Source organism: Musa acuminata, chromosome BXJ1-10, assembly GCF_036884655.1.
Source record: "Musa acuminata AAA Group cultivar baxijiao chromosome BXJ1-10, Cavendish_Baxijiao_AAA, whole genome shotgun sequence".
NCBI lineage: Eukaryota > Viridiplantae > Streptophyta > Magnoliopsida > Zingiberales > Musaceae > Musa > Musa acuminata.
In genome coordinates, this window is record NC_088336.1 from 33,060,229 (window position 1) to 33,079,572 (window position 19,344).

Genomic DNA, 19,344 nt, shown 5'->3' on the forward strand with positions numbered 1-19,344 from the left:
TCCGATGGAGAATGTAGGGTCTGGATGCATAATAAGATGGAGGGCCAGCGGCAACGCGTATTGGATTACGGTTGATCAGCGGGTGGTGTGAGAGAGAGAGCGAGAGAGAGATAAGAAAGAAGCGGAAGATGGCTTATCTTTTGGGGAGATGTCTTATCTTCTCCTATATTAAGGGGGCTCTTCTTTAATCATTCCTCGTCGAGCCGAGGATTAAGAAGATGATGTTGGGATAATCGACGAGTGATAGAATTTTTTTTTAATTAATTTTGATTTATATTTTAAAATATTGATGTTGAGATATAAGTCCCTATTCGACTACTTGTCATTACCACCCGTCTCAGCCTCACAATGGTGGCTCTTTCTGCGATCGCAGAAGATGACCACCATGCACAACAATACCCTCAGGAGGACGAAGGCGAAAAAGAGCGTAACGAAAACACACACACACACCACTGCAACCCAACACACGTCACCTCACCCAGATGTTGTAAGAACCTGTCTCTCCCCTTCCTTTTTTTCATCGATGAAAACCAGCGTGATGAAAAAACGCACACACCACTGCAACCCAATACACATCACCCCACCAGATGTTTTAAATCCCCGCTCCTCCTCATTTTCGTCGATGAAAAAGAGCACAATGAATACACACACGCCACTGTAACCCAACAAACGTCACCCCACCAGATGTTAGGAATCCCCATCTCCCCCCTTCCTCTTCTTCACCTAAAAAAAAAACCCTCGTGGCAACCATGATGTATCTTTCTTCACTGATCCTACGCCTCTTATCTCGGTACATCCAAAATGACATTTGCGTTGTCTTGTACATATAGATATTATTCTTTACATTCAAATATTATATAGCATTAGATGATTATGATGAATTCAGACTCTTATCCTCTTAACTGTGTACAGAGGGTTGAATTATACTCGTGAAATCTTAAATTATTTTTGGTTCTGTTGTGAGTTTATCCATTTCTTCATGCACGCCCACTTTGACATGCGGATGTAAATTTTTGGACAGCAAATGAAGGATCGAAATTATATATTAAAAAAAATCCTCTAAAACCAATGAGGCTGCGTTTACAAATATATTTATATTTTTAATGTGTAATTTAAGAAAGAGATTGAATGAATACATCATTGTAAAATATTTTGAGTATTTGATAAATAATTAATGAAAAATGTAAGTGTTGCTTGATAAATTCGTATTTCAAAAGTTCATTAAATAATTTATGACAATTTTATCCTTATAATATTTTTAATATGTATTTAAAAATGAATATATATTTTATTTAAATAAATAATTAATTAAATAAATAAAAATGAATGTAATCTTATAAAAAAAATTTGTATGGTCTAAATATATAATAAATAATAAATAGACTCATATAAAATAAATAAATAAAATTTCATAGATCATATTGATTTCTCAACAAATCATTTTGATAATGTAATAACTTTAGATAATGTTATAGCATATTTTAAAAATTACATGAATATCCCGTCAATATTGAAATGCTAATGCTACTCTAAGATAATATCAGTATTTGAATATTTGCACTACGGCATCAAAAAAAGATAATCAATTTACTTTGAAATATGCATTGGATTGTCAATGCATATTCGAAACACATTTTCAAATTCACTCTTGAAAAAAATAAAAAAAGATACAAAATAATTAAATAAAATCTTAATCATGGATTGATGAAATCAATCAGAATTTTGGTATGAGGATGAATTCTTGCCCTAATTTCTTCCAACCGGTCGATGCCCTACGGTTTTAAATTGTTTTCTTTTTTTGCAAAGAGTAAATAAACGATGACTTGTGATTCATTGGCTGACAGAACCTCCACGGAGCATACTATTTGCAACATCAGAGATCTCCTCCCACGACTAATCTCTTATACAGTTTTCGCTAGATTTTTAAAGTTTTAATATTTTTTTTGAAAAAAAATAGAAAGCATATAATAATTTTATTATAATAGTAATAACGACGATGATGAATTCCTAAGTCAATCTAATTATAATATTTGTATACTATACTATATTATTTTCAATAATACCAAAAATACACACTAACACAACAAAATATATTATACAATAATATTTTTGAATTACATTGTAATGTTTTCAAGAATAGTAGGAAAATATTGTAATTATTGTATTAACATTGTTTTCTTAGTCTCGATCCGTAAGAAAATAGAAGGAAAAGGAATAGTTTAAAACCTTGTGATCAATTGATCGCTTTAAACCTTGTAGATGTAGAGGCCACCTGCGAAGCAATCGATGAAGACGAACGCACCGACACGCAGCAACGTGGCGATGGTGAGCTGGAGTGGAATCTGGAGCACAAAGGTGGCCACTGAGTAGACGAACCCAACGTCGAGCAGCTTTGACTCCATATCATTAACATCTGCCTCGACCTCGCGATGATGGGTCTTCCTGCGAGCGTAGAAGACGACCATCACACTTGACAGCACCCCTGAGAGGACGAAGGCGAGGAGAGGCTCGTAGAGCCGATAATCGTAGTGATTCTCTCGAATCATTGATGGGATGTCATACAAGATTCCGGTGTAGAATGTGGTTGGAGCCAAAAGCTCCATCAAGCACCTGAAGGTGCTTTTGATCTCATTCTCGATAATGGCCTTGAAACTCGAGGGCTCCGTGGGAGCATGTGTTGTTGGGCTCAACCAATCGATCGCCTAGCTATGAGGGGGTGATGATGGTGGCATTTAACAGGTGGGATGGAGTTGCAAACCTGAAACACACCGGGGAGCAGAGGTGCCTATAAACAGAAGTTTCAAAATGTCAATGTCGAGGGGTTGAAAGATGGGATGAAGTTATGAAATTGAAACACACCGGGCGGGTGCAGAGGAGCCAACGCTCGCTCTCTGAAACACAAATTTCAGAATGTCAATGTTGAGGGGAACATGAGATTTATTAACGTTGAAATGTGGTGGGGGGTAGTTCTGGTGGGGCTCGCCACACATATGTGAAACAAAGTGCAGTGCCATTGCCATGCAACACCCCGCAGTTCCCCCCCTCCCCATGTAACGCGTTGGGGAGGAATGTGGCGGGGCTCTCGTGAAACAGAGTGCAGTGCCATGCAACGCCCCACGGTTCCTCCATCCTCCCTCCTCATGTAACGTGTTGCATGACACTGCACTCTTCATGAGAGCCCCGCCACATCCTCCCTTAACGCGTTGCATGGCAATGCCATGCAGCAAGGGGTAGGGGGTGCGGGGTGGACCGGGGATGTCGTCGACCCGTGCTATGCAAAACAGAAAGTTGCCCCTATCTCTGGTGGACTTGGACTAGCCATGGTTGATCTGATGTAACATTTAGATTGTCATTTTTTCGGAGAGATGATCATATACAGTTTCACAAGTTCAAATATAATTAAACTCATTTTTATCCAAAACATAAAATAAAACATTCATAGCTTTTACATTTAACAAAAATATTTTTTTCTCAAAATCATTTCATTATATCACAACCATTATCTTTTTCCTTCCACAAAGTGTGGGTCATATGATGATCAATGGAAACTTGTTAATACTCCATATCAATGAACATTATTCATTTGTTCATGTTATCAAATAATAAATAAATAATATTAAAAAAAAAAAATTTCTTTCTTATCAGTCAACAGGAACGTACATGAAACGAAAAAAAAAAAAAAAAGGCTAAAAACGAGAAGTTCATATCAAAGTTTTAAAAGCCTATATAGCTCATGTTTACCAGTCTGATTAGGTACCATATTTAAAACATATAGCCCAATAGCAGCACATAACACTTCATTTTGAATTTTTAATTATTTTATATTGCTGTCCTGCCCTAAACACCAGCAGTATGTATACCAGACTACCGAAAAACTACCAAAACCAATATTGGACCAATATTTAAATCCTTTTTTTTTTTTTTTTCCAAGTACCAAATACTAAATTTGCTCTTAAACCAATATTGGATCAATATTTAAACCAGTAAGGATCGATCTTCGTTCACTGTTCCTACGCCTCTTCTTCGTCTCTTTCTTCAGGAGCTTCTCGTCCTTTGGTTCAATCGGCGTCTTCGGCACCCCACCACCACCACCTGATATCGAGGAGAAACCCCACAGGCCGCTGGAGGTGCGCCCAAGGGCCGTCTGCCAGCTCAGCCCAACAGCAAACGCTCTCGTGAGCCCATCGAGCTCAAAGGCCACAGTCGAGGACGAGAACAAGAGCAGCTCCAGGAGCTTGACGGAGCTTTTGGCTCTGACCATATTTCGCACCGGTATCTTCTACAGCATCCCGTCGATCCGAAAGGCTTAATGTTGTATCATTAAGGGTTGTATCTTCTACAGCATCCTCGACTGTGGCCTTTGAGCTTGAATGACACTGAAGTGCCAAATATACTTTTGGATACAAATAGTGACAAGTCTATTGTGACAGGAAATGCATGCGATAGAGGACGCAGGTGGCGCTGATTAAAAACAATATCAGATTAAAAACAACCCTTATATTAAAAACAACCCTCAGATTAAAAGCTACCTGCTGCTAAGTGGCTAGGAATTGATATTGAGTTTGAGCCTGATGTGGTTGAGGAAGTTATGAGAACTCTTATATTACGTGGTTTTATTTTAATTATGTAAAATAATATATATATATATATATATATATATATATATAATTATATCTAATTATGGTTATTGATTAATAAAAAATATAATGTAAGATTCATTAGGAGACATATTTGATGAGAGAATTTTTTTTAAATTATTTATCGGTAAATTTTTTAAAAGGTCATGAACTTAGAATCTCTTCTTCATCACTTTATATATATATATATATATATATATATTCATTCTTAAATGGTATAAAAATGGAGTGAGGGGTGTGTGTTTTTATTAAGTCTATTTTCGTCAATGAAAACTCCTCCTTTGACTCTTGGGTTGGAGTCAATCCGATTTTAGTCAATGAAAACTCCTCCTTTGACTCTTGGGTTGGAGTCAATCTGATTTTCATCGATGAAAGCTCTCCTTTGACTCTTTGGGTTGGAGTCGATCATTGCAATCCAACCAGGTTATAAATTTGGAAGTATCTCAAAACTTTAATAAAGGTTTAGAGGTATCTTAAAACCTTGACGGAAGTTTTGTTAGTAAACATAAAATTTGTAAACATATAGTATACTATATGCAGAAATAATCTTTTATGTTATGATTAAAATTAAATAACATTAGATCGATTTTACGATACGTACCTTTTGAAGTCATCTGAAAAGAGATTTTTATGTGATCTTTTGATGTTATCTGAAAATAGATCTTTGTATGATCCGTAAAAGTACCATCTTTAGATTCAAAATCTTATATTCATCCGAGAGCTAAAGTGGGGAGCTTTCATCGATGAAAACCTCATTGTCATCACAATCGTTCAATTATATCCATTCTACGTGATTTTTTTTCACATTAGGTTTTTCATTAAAAATTTGATGCCTCTCTCACAATGATGAGAGACGGAGGTGATGAAGCATGGTTGCCTCATCTTAACGATACTTGAATTCCACATAAAAAATGAGAGAGAAACCAAACAAAAATCTTAGGTGCAAGCAAAGGAACACGAACAAACAAGTGGTGTAAGACACGGCGGGTTCACACACAACTCTCTCTCTCTCTCTCTCTCTCTCTATAATTTTCATACATAGAAATCAAGAAAAGATCGTGAAAGTGGTAATTGAAAGAGAGCAAAAGCTAGTTCAAGACGAAACTTTTGAGATAGCTTCAAACCTTGTGATCGATCGATAGCTTCAAACCTTGTACATGTAGAGACCGCCTGCGAAGCAGCCGATGACGACGAACATGACGACACGCAACAACGTGGCGAAGGTGAGCTGGAGCAGAATCCGGAGCACAAAGGCGACCACCGAGTGGACGAACCCGACGTCTAACATCTTCGACTCCTTGTCATTACCACCCGCCTCAGCCTCGCGGCGGTGGCTCTTCCTGCGTGCGCAGAAGACGGCCACCACGCTCGACAACACCCCCAGGAAGACGAAGGCGAGGAGGAGCTCGTAGAGCGGGTAGCCGTGGTGGTTCTGTTGGACCATCGGCGGGATGCTGTAGAAGATCCCGGAGCAGAAGGTGGCCGGAGCCAAAAGCTCCGTCAAGCTCGTGGAGCTGCTCTTGATCTCGTCCTCGACAGTGGCCTTTGAGCTCGAAGGGCTCGCGGGAGCGTGTGCTGTTGGGCTCAGCAGGCGGACCGCCCTTGGGGGCACCTCCGACGACATGTGAGGGCTCTCCTCGATATCAGATAGTGGTGATGGTGGTGGGGTGCCGACTACTCCGGTCGAACCAAAGGACGAGAGGCTCTTGAAGAAAGAGATGGAGAAGAGGCGTAGGATCAGTGAAGAAAGATACATGAGGATTGCCATGAGGGTGAAGAGGAGGAAGCGGGGACGGGGACGTGTGTTGGGTTGGAGCGGTGTGTGCGTGTGTGTGTTTTTATTAAGCTGGTTTTCGTCGATGAAAGAATGCAGCGCACTTGCAATTTCTGATCGTGGTTGACTGAACTTCGTTTGTCGCTTGGAATTTCTGATCATTTTGACCAATCCAATGTGGAGGGGAGAGTATCGATTGGAAGTTCTGATCGTTTTGACCAATCCAATGTGGAAACGATAAGAAATCCAATTGATACCTCCAAACCTTGTGGAGGTACCAATTGATCACAAGGTTCGGAGGTATCTCAAAAGTTTTCGTCATGAAATAACTTTTGCTCTCTCTCTCTCTCTCTTTCAATTACCACTTTCATGATCTATGTATGTAATGTGTTTCCAGCCATGGTTGAACCAAGAAATGCGAATCCCTACTATCATATGATAGCGGGGAAGCACACCACTCCAAACCACACCCTTCATTGTGTGGTTCCTATCATTGTTCGGTCCCTAAAAACCAAATTCCCCTATCTATTTCTTGGTCCAACCATGGCTGGCACACAAGAAGATGCACATTACACCATCCGCATTTCTTGGTTCAACATGCCCATTTCTTTTCTTCGTTCAACCTTCGCTGGCCCACCACAAGATAAAATAAAAAAGAAATATTATGGTTTTGGAGGATAGTGGCCCAAGTCAGCCACGTTCATCTCTCTCTCTCTCTCTCTCTCTCTCCCTCGCTAATTTTCTAGGTATACCTAGAAATCAAGAAAAGATAATGAAAGTTAAGATTTTGAGAGTTGCGTGTGAAACCATGACGCATACAAAAGTAACTGAGAGAGAAAGAGAAATTTATGATTTTGAGATTTTTACTAAATGATCAAACTACTAACAATTTTAGTTCAAATTTCATATAAAAAATTCTTACAATAAACTCTATCATCTTAATTATAATAATGATGATATATTATTATTGAGCCAAGATATATGTTCTTTATGTTATTATGATCCTCTAGTTATTTATTCTGAATAAGACTTATTATAAATATATTATTATTATTGATAATAGTAAAAGTTTAAAGTGAATTATGACATCTTTTTTTTTTCACATTGAGTTTTTTAAAGTAAAAATTCGATGTCTCATTTTATGATTGATTTATTATTCTATTGTTTATGTTGTTCTGATTAATATTTATTATAAATTGATATTTTGATGTATCTTTTATAAGTCTGCTTTAACACCAAAAAAAAAAAACAGACTTGTGCAAGAAATAAAAAGGATTTTGATATATTTTCCAATTATATCTGACATTAAAAGTTGAAATACCATCAGAAATAAAAAGGATTTGTACAAGAAAAGATGCAATCATAACAGAAGAGAGAAGGAAGCTGGCCACTGGACAAATGTAACTCAACTGCTACAAACAAATTTGTCAATCAATAATGCCACAGAGGTGTAAATAAATGGAGGTTGGTATTTTGGACCATTCATAAGCCTTTCATAGGTTTTTTTCACTCAAGAAGAGGTGATGGCGGTTTCGTCTTCATCGGCTGCTTTGCATGTTAAGTAGGACGATGGATCTATTACTCTACCTTATTGACCTTCCAATTATAGAACTTCAAACCCAAAAAAAAATAAATATCACTGGCATTTGTTAAAATGAGCGATATAATACTATAGCAGTTGTCATACGTATGGTACGATATTAATTGATCTGTAACTGTCCTGATTCACCAGACGACAAAAAGTTGAAACTTGTTTTATTGATATACTGATAGAGCTACATCGTTTCAAACACACATTGTTGCCAAAGAGTTAGTTCTACTTACGTGTTGCCAACAAGAGGGATCTGATATCAAAGCGATGGGTGCAACTTGTTGTCTGCAAGCTCCTTCACAATGTCTCCAAGCGACTGCTCGCTCCCGATGCTCTTAACCCACTTTGCATTGTTTCTGACTCGCTCAATGCTTTGCTTCACCGTTCTGGTGATGGAAGGTTTAGTCCGGCTTGCAAAAAATTCTTCTATTTCATTGGCTTTCTCATCCGAGTTGAACTGAAAAGACAGCAGCCAGACAAATGGCCATTTTAGTATTTTTATTGTGAGAATGCTTATCTGCCTCAGAAAGCAGCAATTAGAATAACTAGAAAAGAAATCGATATAGACCGGTGACACGATGGAACTGATAAAGCGGGTGATCAGAAATCCAGAGCCCCATGTCTTTGAAATGTGATCCCAGTTTTCCTGCAGCCCAAGAGCACACGATCCTTATAAACCATTTATAAGAAACAAAATCTACATACTAACATTTCGTAACAAAAGAAGAAAAGCATAGCAATTATTTTGGTATCACAAATTCCTATGTGCTAGCTGCAGTGTGCTTTGTCAACCACAACATGAACAACATCTACTTTCTTATTAACCGTTTCAGTACTAGGTTTTGCCTCACTTAGGACATACAATGCTTGCCACTGCTCTGTTGAACATAACATAAATGACATTTGAACTGCAACTGTTGGTTTGCCCTATATATTTGCAGGCAGCGCCTGAGTACTATCTAATCTAACCATTTAATATAAAAGTGAAACAGGCATTTCATAAGTCGCAAGCAAATCCATATACACAAAAGAATTATAAATTATGTGATGCAGAGACCAAGGTCATTTAGTCAAGGGTGCAATTTAGAACTTTAGTCAGATTGGGTTTCAGTTGAATTTGTTTAGGGTACTTTGTAAATGATTTTCATCCTATTTTTTTACTCTTATTGTTAAGTATGGTTTTAAGGATTGTCTTCAAAAAGACATCAAATCATTGGTGGACCCAATTTTGTACAATATATACCATGATTTTAAATACCAGTTCAATAAAAATTTTGATAACTCAATTGATCCTTAAGGTACCAGTGTTCTATGAGGTGCGCTCTATATACTTGGAACAATAAATATCTGAAATCATATACATCAATGACTGGAAAGTTCACTAACGTGATACTAAATGCAGTAGCCTTAATTACTTCTACTCCTCTGTTATAATGGGTTTACCAGCCTCTTATATAGTGATAACAACTGAAGCTTGCAATTTGTGTGGATAGATATTTGGATATTGAGTGCTCAATTTTTTGTCTTTCTTGAGAATTTTAACATATTTTGATTTCTAGGCAGCTTTGAAGATTGCCACATTTCCTAGAAAATAGATGACAACTTACCCACTTCTCTAACATCAATGCACTTCTAGAACATTAATGATCATGATATTCTAAATAAGGTGAGATTAATAAAAAAACATTCATCCTGTAAATATGGAATCCAATAATGTCACTAGAATCTCTGGTTGTTGTCCAACTTAGAGAGGACTATTTTTGTCTGCCACTCCTGACATTCTTCCCTTATATACCTTAGAAGTATCTGACAACACATCCTTCGATTTAGCTGCTTATAGGGAAAAAATATCTAAAAGAACATAAGCAAGCAAGCTGATTAAAAATGAAAGTCGTACTGCAAAAATAAGGACAACAAACATTAAGTCAGGCAAGTAGCATTTCAGAAAAGAATACATGCCACAATATAGGTAAAGTTCTTTTCTAATTTATTTAGTGGTACTAACATGATATTCTTAAACCTAATAACTGGGTACCTTCAGCCACACCCATGCAACATCTCGCCCTTCTTTACTAATTCCAGCAAGCCCAAAAACAGCATCTTGATTCCGAACCTGAAAAGAAAATCAAAACAAGTTATCAATGGAAGAGGTTGAGATTGGAAAAAAAATATCTAATCATGAAGAAAAGGAAATATTACCTCTGAAGACAGTAGAAAGTTTAGGGCGTCAAGAACAACAGCAGGATCAGGACTGGATGCTAGGGCACCTAGCTCAAATGAAGAAAAAGACCTTCAAGATCACAAAACAATTCAAACTTCTTCACTTTCAGATAGAACTTTATATCAACATACTTAATATACGGCCTTTTTCTTGGCTTAGATCAGTTTCTCTGTAAACCCTCAGAAGAGATTCATATCCTAGTTTGTTCGAACTGTTGACAGTCTGCATCACAGCAACATATACAGCCTACAGGACATTTTAAATGAAACATCAACAATGAGTAATGAGTATGAAAATTGAAGATTTAAAGCCAAATCCTTACCTTCCTTATATCTGGAGGAAGAAGTGATGTATTTCTGTCATCTAGGAAGGCATAAAAACGTCTGACTGCTTCTTTAGTAGTAATATCATGCCCCAATTCTGCAAGAGAGGTCAACAACTCTCCCCTTAACATTGCATCCAAGTGGCCTTCATTGCTTTTGGGATCCCAACCTAGCTTCCTGTAGAAGAAATTACCCAGGAAATCAAACACCACAAGAAAAAAGATATCGATGTCACTAAATCCTCCAAAACCATTGTTTTGGGAGATTGATTATGTACCTGGTAATAAGATGACCAGTAGCAACATAAATCTGTTAAGAATGAGCAAGCAACATGCTGAAGGATGACATATAACCTATTATGTTAGAGAATGCAATTTCTTAATGTTCAATAACATCATTTTATAAAATTATGGTCTCTTAGATATAACCTGTAAAATATCTAGTCAGGCAAGTTTTAGCTTTCAGGTGCTACAAAAACAAATAGGAGGTTTTATGTGTACCCACCCAATTTTTTCCCCAATATCTCTGTTCAAGCAAAAAATGCTTCTTTCCTAATATTATAGGGTATCAAAATTTTTTTGCACAGATAAGCAGATACCGAGAATAAACTATGTTCCCATTTTATTCCTTAAAACTAGGACAATGCTGAAGGAGATTGTACATGTGGTTATATGTATGAACTTTTCCAAAAGATTTTTACCAATGAACAAATTCTCCAATCAAAGACCTTCCTAAAACATAGAAAACAAGTTCTAATATTCCTTTTCCTAATCCTTAAGTATGTTTGTAATTCCATCCTACAATTTCTTGCTGCTGTAAATCCTAACAATATGTTTAGCAGTCATTGAAGAAAGAGACTTAATTTGAGAATTCCTGTAGTATGCATCACATGCAAAAACTGATCAACAACATGTTTTATATGTGAAGTACCTCGGTAAAGAAAAAAGACAATCAAGAGATCGTTACATATCAACATATCTAAATAAATTAGCCAAAATAATGCAACAGCACATACTCTGCGGAATGCCAGAGAAGGTTGATCAAGAACTGTTTGATGTCCGCGAGCAACTCTGGAGTGGCATCAGCAGCAGTACTAATAACTTTGTAACTAATCTGTTCAGTGAAAAGTACTTATATCAGATGTTGCAATTGCGCAAGAGCAAAACATCCAAGATATGGAGAGAGACACACAGTGATCATTTGAGAAAGAACAGTATATTCATCCTCTTCTGAGAAGGAGGCCATCAGAGACAGCAAAGATGACAATGTTTGCTTACAAGCCATACAAAGGGCAAATGAATCATCCAAAACACCTATAGTCGAAGCAATATTTCAGTTAATAGAACCATACAAAAAAAGGGAAGAATTTTATAGTAATGTACCAAATCTATCTGTTGGAGAAAGTTGATTAGCCTCTATTGCATGTCTTAGTCCTGCTGCAAGTTCATCATCATATTTCACCCTATAGAAGCCTGTTTGGTCAACATTTAATTTAATCCAGACACTTCCACTTATCTTCTGATTTTCTGGATTGAACAGTTCTGGCACATCCAACTTCTCAGATTTTGTTTTCAATAGGAACTTCTTCTGAGATGCATATGAACCACAACATAATGTAATAGGGACAATCCATTGTACATTCCCTTCGCACCCACTTGACAAAAACTGTGTCTGTGATGACAAAAAAAGATAAAATAATTCAGACGATAATAAATCAAAGGCACTGGGTGGTAATAGCATATGACAATTTGTAAATTGCACATACATGTTAAATGGAGTAAGTCTATATGTTATATAAGGACATAGAAATCAATATAGATAAAGGATACAATCAACCATGCTCAGCCTAGGGAAAAGGAGCAGAAAGAAGAAGAAAACAAGCATTGCAGCAACAAACCTGCTCAAGTTGCAAGTTCCCATTGTTAACTTTTGCATAAACAACAGGATAACCTTTCTGCTTTGTCCAAGAATTCATCAACATATTTACTGGTTCACCTGATTCCTCTTCAAGAACAGCCCATAGATCTTCAGTCTTCGCATTTGAACAGGCAAATTTTTTTATGTATGAAGCCAATGACCTCTACAAGATAAATATATTATTGTCAGAAGTTTAGATAAGAAGATCCGCAGAGCTTTACCACCAAAATGTACAAAATGTAAACAAAAGAACATTTACAACTTCCATGTCAGATTGACCTCAAAACAATAAATTATCAGAATAGGTCTACTAGATAATTACACACTTCAACCATCTATCAGCAAGTGTACTAGATGTCAAAACACATGGCATGAAACACCTGCACCAAGATGTCTCATATAAACAAGGCTCCCATACTAGTTTTGCAAACAGTAACTCGCTAGGAGGCTGACATATACCTGCTTATTACATGTGTCAAATAAGACATTGAACTCCAAGGGTACTCGAGGCAAAATAATAGCAAGCTTCTATTGAACTGTATCAAGTTCCACATTTATTGAGATTACAAGAATCACCAAAAATAATCAAACTTGTCTTGCATACCTATTCAATAGGTTGTTAGATACCTGCATATACTTTTTGGATTAAACATACTGAGGAAACATAGTCTCATGAACTGCAAGCGATGGATAAATGCTACTAACTACTACTCATGAATACAGTTTACGACAACCTTAACACTTCAGAGACACCAGCTCCTGGCATGAAATTCGCCCCACGAACTGTAATAAGTTCTACACAAAGTGTGAGAAACTGCCATGAAGTCCAGTGATATGGAACTTGACATGTAGACCACAAGATATCAAGTCTAATCAAAACACTCTTTTTAACCGCAAGTGTGAGTCCTATTTGCAAGGTACTTGATGAACGGACATTGATTCACATTTCAAGATCTCAAACTGACTGCCTACCTTTAGAGTGGTATGGCATTATCTCTCTCACTTGGCATACTCTCTTGGTAAACCTGATATTTAGCACCATGTAATCAGAATTTATTTTAATTTTTCCCCTGCAGAAAATCTAATGTGTGATTCAGGATGACAAAATGAATATTGTAATTTTCTTGACATATACATGGGAATTTAATTGAGTATACTGAGCACTTAGTCTGTGAAAGGGACCCTTAGTTGGAAGTCTATGATGGTGAAAAGCATAAACAAACAAGAAGTTGCAAAATTCTACAAGATTTGCAACTAAATATTAAAAAGACACAAAAAACAGGAGGAAGAAGGAACGAACCAACCAATGGACATAATTGTACGACTGTGATGACAACAAGGTTTTCTTCCAAAATATTTCGCCAAGACAAAAAAATTAAAAAATTAAAAATTCAACGAAAAATGATATGATGTATTCCAATGTGGTGTGCCTCTCATAAAACATCAACCAATATATTCCAGCACAGACGAACAGACTGACATGGCATGATCAAGAGACATGCTTTCACTGCAATATAAATTTAATCTCTAAAAACAAGGTTAGCAATTAATAGCTTCAGAAAATAAATCACGAAGAGAAAATTTAAATGGACCAGAGTCAAATCAGTATGTGTTAACAAAATAAACCAACACCTAAAAATTAACAGGCTTTGTTTATGGACAAGTTAATGAACAAGAAATCATTGAAATTGAAGAAGTGATACTACTTATACTCAGAAGTGGCAGCATTAAAACTACTGGTCAAGAAATATCTTGTAACAAAATGAGTTAATAAGATAACGGACTCATGAACCCCACATTATATTTATCTAGAAATAGTGTAAAGTTTGCAGAATGAAGTCCAGAAACAAGAAGACAAACCTGAAAGCACTCAGCGCCAAGGTAACTTTGCAACATCCTAATAACAGAGGCTCCCTTTTTATAGCTTATAGCATCAAAAATTTCATCAATCTCACTGGCATGATTTATATCAACCTAAAACATATGACATGAAAATTTTTATGACAGCATAAACAGTTAAATGTCATACAAAAAGATCCTTACCAAACTTTTTAAATATTAAATGTGTCGTAAAACTCTGGTGAACACACCAAATAATTACTGAAATTACCACCAAGGCTTTACACATCCTTATGTAGCAAAAATAATAATAAAATATCTAAACATGTGCTGATTATTATAGTTATTTGTATTGCAACATCATCATATGTAGCAAAACTAACAATAAAATATCTAAACCTGTGCTGATTATTATAGTTATTTGCATTGCAACATCAGTGTGTTAGAGCTTGAAACTAATTACTGTCAGTGTTAGTATTAAAAAGAAACATTTTATCAACCCCAGTTTTGTCAGCAAGAAGAATAACACTAACCAGAATGGCATTTCCTACTATTACCATCAGTTGCCATTGGATTGGTCAAAACAATCAGAAATTCCAAGCGACAAAATAAGTTCAATTAGCCACTATCATATCACCACCATGTAAATGGTTAAAAAATCAGGGCCAAAATCAGGGTTGTCCATTTCGGCAAAAATCAAAATTGGACTGGATCGAGCTATATATGCTATTTAGGATCAATAGCCATAAAAGTCTTGTTTAACTGAGTTTATGCACAATGGTCAAAGTAACCCAAACTAAATTTGATGTATAGGATTTTGGAATCGGATTATTCCATACAACACACCATGCTATCAATAAGCCTAAAGAAGCCATAGCCCAAGGAATAGCCCAGGCTGCAGCTGCAAAATACTCAAAATTAAGATAATCCATTATATTTGGGTTAACAAACAAATAGCAAATTTACAAGTAGATTACAAAAGTATAATATAATAAAAGATCAAGATGATAATAGCATGATCTATCTTATTATTATCATAACCAGACAGGAGACATATGTCCACTCCAAGAAGTATTCAATATCTTAATGTTTATTTACTCATATATGTGTAGTGTGGATCTCGGTGTATTAGTAAGTTGCTCTTTTTTGATCTGGGTGACTGGCGCTTGCGTCATGGAAAGAATCTTCCTGCTTGCAACGGTAAGTCTACATACATTGGCACTTGCTTGGCCCTGCATTCTTTTCATATGTTCTCGCATATGTGGACTACGAATGCATATCCATATGTAATGATCTGGACAAAGATTGTCTAGAATTGTAAGGTTGTTTACCAACCAGATGCTGGGATCCAAAGCAATTGCTTGAAACAACAATAGTTTAGTGCACACTAACAGGATATGTTCAATTTAGAACCACTTAATTATATTAAATTCCAAAGTACCATTTCCAGGTTTTGTGAAACAAAAAAGTCAATCACAAGATCATCTAAAAAGATGATCACGATATCATTTCTTATGTTACATGTATGAAGTTGTGTGTAGCACTGAAAATCCATGCAGCCCTCTCAAAAATCTAGTGACACGAATAATTGAAATGTTACCTCGATAGGATGAGATTCAGCAAGTGCATCCAATCTAAGCCCCATGGTGGTCTCATCAAGAAATTGGGTCCAAACTTTCCATTCAGGAAACAAGGAGTCTGCTGCTAGATAGCTGACCTGTAACCATTTGGGCATTAAGAGAGCAAAACAGTAATTATTCCATTAGAAGTGCAATGTATGAGTTTTATGTATGACAAATAAAAAGCAAAATTCAAATACCCATGTCGCAAACCCCTCATTTAGCCATAAGTGAGTCCACCATTCCATTGTTACAAGATTCCCAAACCACTGGTGTGCAAGCTCATGAGCTACAACAACAGCCACCTAAAGAATTTTTTTATTTGTTAATATTGTTATGGGCATATTAAATAAAAGATGCTGCTCACTATTTCCTATATGAGTTTATACTGAAAGTAACCAGTAAAATGACAAAATAATTTATTACCCAATGCATAAAAAATCAGTTATTAGAACATGAATCAAGAATGAGGACAAAAAAACAAATGCATAGAATCTACCCGTTGTCTATTTGAGGCTGCAGAGTGGCGATCATCAAACAGCAATGCTGTTTCTCGATATGTGACCAAACCATAGTTCTCCATAGCCCCAGCAGCAAAATCAGGAATAGCAACCATATCCAATTTTGGAAGTGAGTATGGGACAGCAAAGTATCTGATGATATTTACTTAAGATTATGGTTACTGAATTCTGCTATATAAGCATCAACTGATAAAGATAAGCACTACTGTCTATGTAAATTTGCTCGGCAAGAATCAGAGCACCTCAACAGCAAGCATGCCAAATACATAGAAGCCATAAGATCAAGTAAATACGAACACAAATTTGACAGCATTACTTTTTATATAAATCCAGTGTCTTCACAGCAACGTCTAAAGCGAACTTTCCTTGGCTACTCTTCCCAACTTGACAGTACACTCGAACCTTTATCCCTGTGCAAGCATAATCAGTTACATGATTAGCTAACTCCCTATACTTAACCATAAGAGAAAACAAAAATTCCAAGTTATACTAAGGCCCTTACCATCAGAGGTTGAGGCTTCCACATAATCAAACAAGCCAATAACAAGAGCTACTAAATATGTAGACATAATCGGTGATTCCTGAAAAGAAAGAGTCTTGACAAGGCCATCAAGCTTTTCTTCCATAACGGGCATATTTGACAAAGCTATGGTATCAGATGGCACTTCCAATGTCATTTTAAATGTGGCCTGAAAAAAAATGAAGGTCAAACAGAAAGTCCTGTCGTAAGGGTAGTAGAAAAAACGGGCATATGTATAGATAAACTACAACAAGGGTACCATTAAATTAGAGTAAACCACAACTTAGTCAGGATAAGAGGTTCAATAATATTCGAGAAGCCTTGCCTCTTATGTCTATTGTATGTTACATGCCAACCATATATTACCAAAGCAAGCCTTAGTGAATAAAAACATTCAGTTACTCAGCCAAGATATATTTTCAGAACTGAGAGAATAAAAAATAAAGAAGGGTATATACTGTGTCCTACGTATATGAGTCAATCCAGTCCTAGTCGTCTAAGCTGTAGAAAAAAATCAAGTGGTAGGTTAAAGGTGATAAAGATCTTCTTCCTAGATGTTATCCTCATGCGTAAATTGATTCAAGGAAATACTAGATGAAGTTTGTGATAAGTTTTATTTATCAACAATGTGGTGTAAAATTAGAACAGACAGGTCATGGGAGCTATGATTACATATAGTAGGAGAATTCTACAGTGATAATACTAACCCACTGCAACACAAGCTACGGTTGGGTCATATATTTTTTTCAAAAAAAGGACGAACCCCAGTGCATGGGGCTCCCGCCAATGTGGGGTCTGGGTCATAAAATTTTCTTTTGGGAAAAAAGGAACTCCACAAGAACCATTGAAGTGTCACTCACCATTTTTTTGCTCTAGACTGTTGCGAAAGCCAGCATGATGTTTTATGGACAATCACAATTATCTTGTAAATAAAAAATGTGGGGTGTCATCTTGTCCTCTCAGTTTCTCGCAGCACTTTATTGCTGATCACCACAACACTAGGGACCGGGGAGCAATCATGGGAGATTTGTTTATGATGAAAGGCAACCAACATGTGCAAATATACACATGAAACAAAAGGTCGTTATTGTGCAGTGCAGACAATTTTAATGAATCAATGTATATGCATCATATTTCACATATATATAAAGCACAAGGGATAAAGGACATAAGTGACGAAATCTTTGTAACATCTTGAGGTCTTAAATGATAAGGTTTTTTTTCTTCTTGACAAAATGTTCTACAACCTTACAAGATCAAATGCGTTCTTGTACACCTAAGTGAAGCAAAGGATGGATGCACCAAAGTTTATCAATGGCTAAAGCTACGTAGATCTGATGAAAGTTGGGTTAAGTTGCTTTTCGACCAAAAACATACCCACGTCCAACTTTCAAACAGACCTAATTTTTTTCATAAATTTAAGCAGCATGCTTAGGACAGAGTTTGCATGTCTTGAAAGATATTACCCTTGCAACGAATCAGTGATACGGAAAAAGAGAAAGGCAACTTAACCTTAAAGGCGGGCTCATCCCAACACGGGAAACATCGTCGAGCATCAGCAGGTTCGAACTGAGTGACAGCCATGTTCTTTTTCTCCCCATTATGCTCATACACGCTGAGAAAGGAAAATCAATAAATAAATAACAAACCCCTAAAACGGAAGGAAAGAGACGATACAAGGCAAGGGCATCACCTCCTATAGAACCCTTTCATCCTATCGTTCAGCGTTCCTTGAAAGCCAATACCTAAGACGCCGCTACCACGGGGAAGAAACTCATCAAACTGGAGCACCAAGATCTCATCGTCCTCCACCAGAACGACCTCCGACGGCCGGACCTCCTGAGACAATCCAATGATCTCACAATCCAATTTCTTCCCAAGAAAAATGTAGCAAGCGGATTCAAGATCACCTTAGAGGAGCTCGGATTCCTAAACCATACGGAGCCGCCATCGATGTCAAGGTCGGCGGCGTTGAGGATCAAGAACCTGGTGTCGTCGACGACGTCGACGGCGATCTGGGCGGACCCGGCGAACTTGCAGGAGGAGAGATCGGGCCTGAGGAAGAGATCATATCGCCTCGGAATGGCGAATCCGGGGAGGCGCGGTTGCGATTTGAAGCGCTCGATGCACTGACCCTCCGCCATATTCCAATGCCTTTTGCCCCCTTCTTGCTTCTTTGGACGATATTTATAGGCTTTAGTGACTAGTTTTACACCCTGACCCTAACCGTCGAGCTTTTTACGAGAAACCCCTCTTTCCCCATTTGTACGCTATTCATATCATTCCTTACAAATTGTACGAGACTCCCAGTATCTGATCTGAGCCGTTGATCTTTGAATCAACGGACGACGCTTTCTTGGGGGCTATTCCTGATAATTCTCA

At 37.0% G+C, this 19,344-nt stretch overlaps 1 protein-coding gene across 1 annotated transcript; it reads right to left on the reverse strand.

Annotated features, from left to right (window-relative positions):
* Positions 1-8,146: 8,146 nt before the first annotated feature.
* LOC103969964 (aminopeptidase M1-like) lies at positions 8,147-19,128 on the reverse strand. The gene is made up of 19 exons (XM_065084902.1): positions 18,873-19,128; positions 18,656-18,801; positions 18,475-18,577; positions 16,945-17,131; positions 16,759-16,852; positions 16,421-16,574; positions 16,122-16,226; positions 15,903-16,019; positions 14,324-14,437; positions 12,444-12,626; positions 11,929-12,217; positions 11,738-11,859; positions 11,562-11,659; positions 10,546-10,723; positions 10,355-10,469; positions 10,202-10,269; positions 10,038-10,115; positions 8,571-8,648; positions 8,147-8,459 (listed from the first exon to the last, which is right to left on the reverse strand). Exons 1-19 carry the CDS (start codon positions 19,104-19,106, stop codon positions 8,262-8,264), a joined length of 2,661 nt encoding a protein of 886 aa, XP_064940974.1. The 5' UTR covers positions 19,107-19,128; the 3' UTR covers positions 8,147-8,261.
* Between the last annotated feature and the right edge of the window lie 216 nt (positions 19,129-19,344).

Bases quoted from the DNA above. Each gene is read 5' to 3' on its own strand.
- LOC103969964 (XM_065084902.1), bottom strand. From the start codon at position 19,106: ATGGCGGAGGGTCAGTGCATCGAGCGCTTCAAATCGCAACCGCGCCTC. The intron at 16,227-16,420 runs GTAGATTCTATG...AAAATTCTTTAG, and splicing joins CAGCCTCAAATAGACAACGG to GTGGCTGTTGTTGTAGCTCA. The intron at 10,724-11,561 runs GTATGTGCTGTT...TTTCTTCTACAG, and splicing joins CTTCTCTGGCATTCCGCAGA to GAAGCTAGGTTGGGATCCCA.